Raw genomic sequence first — 6,482 nt, 5'->3', positions numbered from 1 at the left:
AATTTTAAAGTGAAAACCCACTTTTGTGTTTAACACTATTCAGGTGTCACACGACATAAGAGAACAACACATTCTCAAAACTGGAATATGAATTATGTCTTATTGGCAATATTATTTCAGGTCACTACTGCACCAGACATTCAGTAATTTACAAGTGTTAATAAAGCCCCATCAAGTCTCTGTCAGGTGTGTTTTGTAGCTGGGGATATGGAGGCAGAAAGGTCAACAGCCCAAACTCCAGAAACATACACTGTCCCTCAAAATCAAAACCCAGGCCATCAGGTTCTTGCGTCCCTACACCACAAAGGAGCCGGTTTCAAATTCAGGGAAAAAGCTTCAAGTTTCCATTTCTCAGTTCTTAACAAGAAAGATTCTTGTTGATTGTTAGATCGTACAAAGAGCTTTCCCCAGGCATACGTCTGAGTAAGCTCCTACAACTCACTACTTCTTCCACCCCATACACCGTGTCCTACAAATACTGATAAAAACAGTTTGTGTAGTTGTGAAAAGAGAGGACACTGACAGAGTAAAAATAATAATAAAAAAAACCAAAAAACAAAAAATGAACAAACATGAGAGAGAAAGCGTGCTGAGATGCAGCTCTGCTCCAGAAACCCAGCCCCATACATCAGGGAGTGCCAGAAGCTGCTTCAGCATGTGGCAGAGAGTGTCTTCAGCAAAAGGGGAACCGAAAGCGGCATCTGTTTAAGATAGTAAATATGCTGTTATATAAATAACCAACAGCCAAAAGCTTTACTCATTAGTTGTATGGTTTATTTAGACAAGACAAAAGCTTGTATACTTTTGTAACTGTTTACAGAAATGAAAATATCTGAAATATATTAGGTTCCCACCCCCGTATATTTAATTCTTGGAAAAGTGTTTTGTTTAAGATTCCCGTTTCAGCAGCACATAGGCTCCCATTACTGCCAGAAGAGCATACTGAAAAAGAAAACAGAATAAACTGATTATAATTTATCCTCACAGGAGCACACTGGAATTACAAATCACTCAATGTGCCCTGTCCAACACCACACCTTCACCCTCAGAGAGCTGTGTTCCCATGGAACCACAGGAACATTTTAATGCCATTATATTCATTGCAAATAGGCATCACAACCCCATGCACTTAACTTAGGACATTCCTATAAATTACATGTTTTCAAACAATTACAGATCCCAAGTTCTACTAAGTAACAGATGAGCTAAAATAAGCACAAGAACACAGCTCATTTTACATTAGGTAACAAAGCACAGAAACAAGTTTGTTATCATGCATTCTTACATGCAAGACTCTTACTACCTTTACTTGCTATTTTAGCATTTTAAATTTAAGTATTCAAAATGCCTGCATACATACCTTAAATTTTGGATAGTCGTTCATTATTATAGTGACCATACCAACATAAGGCAAAAATCTGTAATTGACAAAATAGATGAAGGTAAAATGGACCCTCAAATATCACATGGAAAAATTTCAATGTTACTCCGTCTTGAATATTTTAGATAATGGATTTCAGAGGGAAAAAAAATAAGACAGTAAGAGTTTTAAAAACAATATGTACTTAATGAAAATTTGGGAGCAAGATTTCTCAGATTTCCCTCTCCTACCACACTTCATCTTGCTGCATATTATTTATAGCATTAAAATATACATGGATCCAGAACTGGCAAGTTCAAGAAACACCACACCAGATCTAGTTTGTACCAACTGCAGAACTGATTTAAATTCTAAATCTTCTGGTTTAGTTACACAGAACAGACATTTTGCATTACTCACCCTCTTGCTCTTCCAACAACATCCTTCTTCTCTAACCAGTTCTGACCTTCTTTGTACAAGCCTCTATCATCAACTTCATTATTATCACCTTTCGTCAGGAATTTGATGTTCCCATTTTCTCTAGAAGGCAATGAGGTGATGAACTAAATACCACTTAATTTTAAAACCTCAATTAACATCTACAAAGCACAAGGAAGATGAGAAGTGCTACAAGACTAGATAAGAATGTTTGCTTCTAGCCCTGCTTATTTAACAAACACCATTAAATCATCTCAACATCACGGCCTTTACCGACAGAGTCAATAGATTTTGACAAGAAGTGTTTTTTAAAACACTCCTAGAACGTCAATTGATGTAATCAATTACACAGCAAACACCAAAGCGGTATCGTCCATCAGAGCAGGCACCAAGCTTCCTCAACAAAAGCAGTATGTGTCCATCTGGGAAAGAACCCAGCCCTCTGCATTGTCCACAGAAGAGAAATTCAACTCAGAAATACTGAATAATATACTACTAAGAAGGTTTGATTATTTTTTTTTTAAATTTTGGGGTAAGATCCTGTGAAGTCATCACACATTAGAGAATGAATTCAACTGAATTTGAATCACAAATTTCAGGTGAGGTAGACCCTACAAGCCTTCCCTTAGGGAAGAAAATGGTATAATAATGCAATGCTTCAGGGAATTTCCTTCCAAGTTCTACACAATTGTTTAACTCTTAGCAATCACATTTATGTCAAAATAAAGCTTTGTCCTCCTTGTGACTGAAATAAACATTGAAGAGCATCTAAGGCAGCTGCAAATCTGCATCAAATTCAGTATTTTGTCACTAACACTGCCAGATGTTTTAGGTCACTCATTAATTGTTAAACAATATGGTGAGTTCCAGGCAAAACCTCACTGTTTGGTATTTATTCATGTGGCAAATAAAAAATACATATAACCACATAACCTTTCCCTGCTGCTCCAAATTAACAAAGTATCTTGCAGTACATTTTGAACATGACATACTTTAACCCCTGCTGACAGAAAGCTTGCCAGGTTTCACTCCCTGTCAGGCATTCGGCACACGTGCAGGGGACACCTGCAAGGCTTTGGCTCGACACTCCCATTTAAATAAAGTTATTAAGTTTGCAGTCTTCAAAATTATTCTGCTTGAGAAGCTGCTAATTGCAAGTAATGTTATCAAGAAACAAGGTGTTTTTATGAAGACAAATTAACTATTAAAATAAAAACTGGTAATTCAAAAGAGGTATTCTTGGATATACATAGTTTCAAAAAAGCATTGAAGAATACATATTACCCCACAGATAAACACCTTCAGTTCACCGCCAGGACTTCTGAGGAGCAAATAAGTCAAGGCTTGCACCTCCAGGTCAGCTTTTTGCTGTGTGTAACTAGAAGCAGAATTGCCTCTCTTTCAGAAGGAACTGTACCAGGCACATGCAATAAGGGTAAAACCAAGTAACCTCCCTGCTGCCTTCAGCATCGATTGTTGTTGGCTTTGTGACTAACAGACACAGAAGGAATAAGAACCTCTTATTTCATTCCGAGTCAAATCTCTTCTCTGGAAAACTTCAGTTAGCAAAGATCACACACTTGTCAGACTCCATCTATAGTTCTGACCCTGAATCTCCACCTTCTGTCATAGATTTGCTTTTAGAAGTAGCTATTTCTCAAAACCCCAATTCTACACGAGTCAGTACAGAACTGGGCTCTGCTCCCATCCATATTGCTACCACCAGCAAAATAACCCATACAGCTGGTGTTACTGCCACTGGTTTACCTACATCAAACCTGAGCAGCTTCCCTGAGGGACAGGACTCGGGGTCTCAAGAAGCCGTGCCACAGAATTTGGAACAAGCATAGATCATACCCTAGAGATGAGTTCTACCTTACAGCACATCCTCACTGGCTTTCTTCATAAAATACTAGCAAATTAAAATGTTAGTGAAAGTCACAGTGAAAGAAACTACGTTTAAAAACAAGGAAAATGTCAAGTTGCATTACTTTTCATGTATTTTGATTACTCTGTGAACTATTGGAATGTCTCTGCCTTCAACTTTAAAAACAACTATTTCACCAGCTCTGATTGGGTCATCATGGAAGTTCGTTAAGAACAACAGGTCTCCCCTGTGAAACGCTGGTTCCATGCTGCCACTACAAACAAAAAGAGAGAGTTTATTAGCATTATAGCGAATGAAAGAGCCACCATGTAAACAAAGAACATTTAATCCTCACAGATAAACTCACAATTTTAACTGAAATCTGTAGTAACACCACACAGACACTTAACACAGGCTAAGGCTCAGCAAGTCCCGAGCTGAGCCAGCCTACAGAAGGTTTCCTCACTGCCTCAGTGCAAGGAAGAAATAAGTACATAATTTACTGATAAAAGGGGGTTTACTATAATGCAATTTTAAAATACAAACACATATGGTAAAAACAAAAATAATAAAAAAAATTAATAGTCCAGGAACTGTATGATGGCTTCTGGAATGAGTGCAACACTCATTTTCTTCAGCAGAGCACAGACACGTCACAGGAATACATATATTTCTGTGAAAGAAGAACTATTTTTTTTGAATCCTAACACCTACACAGGGATTACCATCCCTGGGCTGCAATATGCATATACTTGAGTAATATCTGTTAATTAAGCGAACAAAACTAGATTTTCAAAGGCTTCACATATCTACTGCTTCTACAAACTTCAATGAAAACTAGACTGCAATTACACAAGCAACCTTTGCTAAGTGTCCCAAACCAGAGTTAGAAAATAAGCGTTTGAGCACTTCTTAAAGTAGGTAAGACTTCAAGCTCCAAATCTATCCAAGGGGAGGAGACAAAGAACAAAACAACATTTGGCCTTTACCCTGACTCACCTGAGCACCACAACAATAGGGCTTTCACTCCCAGTGATGACGATCAGCCCTTTCCATATCATGAGGGCAGAAGACACTATCATCGCAAAATTTAAGACTTGGTAATACAGCTACAGGAAACAAAAAATAAAATTGTTTTTAAAAGTTACTGTGTTGTATTTAGAAGCACAACCCAAATGTAGAATTTCAACCCAAATGCACCAGCGAATCACAATCCAGGCACGTGGACTTTCACGCTACAACCGCATTCCAACAAAAGCCCGATGGAACCGACTGGGGACATCCCAGCCCCCCGGCCCCCGCTGAGGCACACGGTCCCAATCCCGCGTGTGCCCAGTCTCATCCCTCTGGAGCTCTCATCCTGAAGCCAGCGAGCTCTCTGGCAAAGACTTCTACACCACAGAAAGTTACATGGCAATTGATGACACATCCCCGACTCCTACCTGAGCTCCTAAGTATTCAAAACACACATAACAAATATCACAACGTAACAGAGGCACTGTGGGGTGGAAGAGAGACGACAAAGGATAATTTCCTGCTGTTGTCAGGCAGCAATTTTTTATGAGGAAAATCTTTTATCGATTTGACTAACTTTCTGCTCCCAAATTCTACCACTTTGCCAGCCACTGCAGCAGTGGATAGATTTTCTTCATGCTACCTCTTTTTTTGTTATTTTAAAATTTTTCTTGGCAGCATATGAAGACACTCTGGTGGAAAACGGCCCTGTCCATCTCCATTTATCATCTGGCTCACTGATGGGAGACACAGAACCAGGGATTTCCTGACCATCGTTCTAGTTTGCAGATCCATACGCCGGGGTTTCCAGGTGTATGACTCACTGAACTTCACTGGTCAGGCTGCAACATCTGCTCTGAAGTGCTGGGTCTTTTAAAACGATGGGTAAATATTAAAAAAAAGCAAACCCCAGCAAGGAAGTGTCACAGCCTAGGAACCGGAAGGTTTGTCACCCGTCTTATGTTCTCCCTTCCAACCGGTTATTCGCATCATGACGTAGTAACGGTAAAGACCTCTATTTTGAACTACAGCAGCCCAAAACTGCCCGTCTGCTTCCACGTACTCCAGCAGGAAGCCGACCAGTGACACTAAGTAAAACCGCGGATTCCCAGCTTTCCGCCCAAGGTGCGTGGCGGGGCGACCTCAGGGGCAGCAGGCGCGGAGAGCCCGGCCGGCCCCAGCGGCTCGCGGGCTCCGGACCTCCGGGCGGCCTCCGCACCCCGGCCCGGCCCTCGACCCGCCCGCTCCGGGATCCCCCGCTACCTGCCGCTTGTTCATGCGCCGCAGGTCCCCGAAGAGATCCATGGCGGCCCCGGGGAAGGGCCGGGCGACCCCTCAGGAGCTGGCGGCGGGTGCCGGTGGCAGTCCCAGCGCCGAGCGCGAGCCGCAGCGACTGCCGGCCCGGGGGACCCGACACCGCTCTGCTCCCCGGGAGTTGTAGTCTCCCGCCGCCGACACCCCGCCCACGCTCAACTGCCTCCGCGGCCGCCGGACTACAACTCCCAGTATGCATCGCGGCAAGCGGCCCTGAGGGCGAGGCCCCTTGCCTGCTGCCTGTGGAGGTGCCTGACCAGTTTGCTCTACAAGGGGGCTCCCGGTGGGCGCCGAGACCCCACAATAGGGCGGATCGAGTCAGACTCGCCTGCGGAGCCGCATAACGGCGGCACCGGCCCCTCGAGTCGCCACCGCTTTGGGTCAGGCGGCCGTCGGTTAGCTCTCCCCGCCGCCGGCGCTGCGTGTGCGCGGCCCATTGGCGGGCGGGGGTGGGCGAGGGGAAGGGAGCGCCGGGGGCGTGGCCAAGCG

The 6,482-nt window shown here is 43.2% G+C and overlaps 1 protein-coding gene across 1 annotated transcript; it reads right to left on the bottom strand.

Moving 5' to 3' along the window:
* Positions 1 to 752: 752 nt before the first annotated feature.
* Positions 753 to 6,105, bottom strand: SEC11C (SEC11 homolog C, signal peptidase complex subunit). Its single transcript, XM_014961677.1, has 6 exons — positions 5,943 to 6,105; positions 4,665 to 4,774; positions 3,790 to 3,939; positions 1,781 to 1,900; positions 1,361 to 1,418; positions 753 to 942 (listed from the first exon to the last, which is right to left on the bottom strand). The coding sequence occupies exons 1-6, from the start codon at positions 5,982 to 5,984 to the stop codon at positions 889 to 891; spliced, it is 534 nt and encodes a 177-aa protein (XP_014817163.1). The 5' UTR covers positions 5,985 to 6,105; the 3' UTR covers positions 753 to 888.
* Between the last annotated feature and the right edge of the window lie 377 nt (positions 6,106 to 6,482).

This window comes from Calidris pugnax, unplaced genomic scaffold (assembly GCF_001431845.1).
Source record: "Calidris pugnax isolate Ruff unplaced genomic scaffold, ASM143184v1 scaffold795, whole genome shotgun sequence".
Classification (NCBI taxonomy): Eukaryota; Metazoa; Chordata; class Aves; order Charadriiformes; family Scolopacidae; genus Calidris; species Calidris pugnax.
This window is presented reverse-complemented; position numbering and strand designations above follow the sequence as displayed.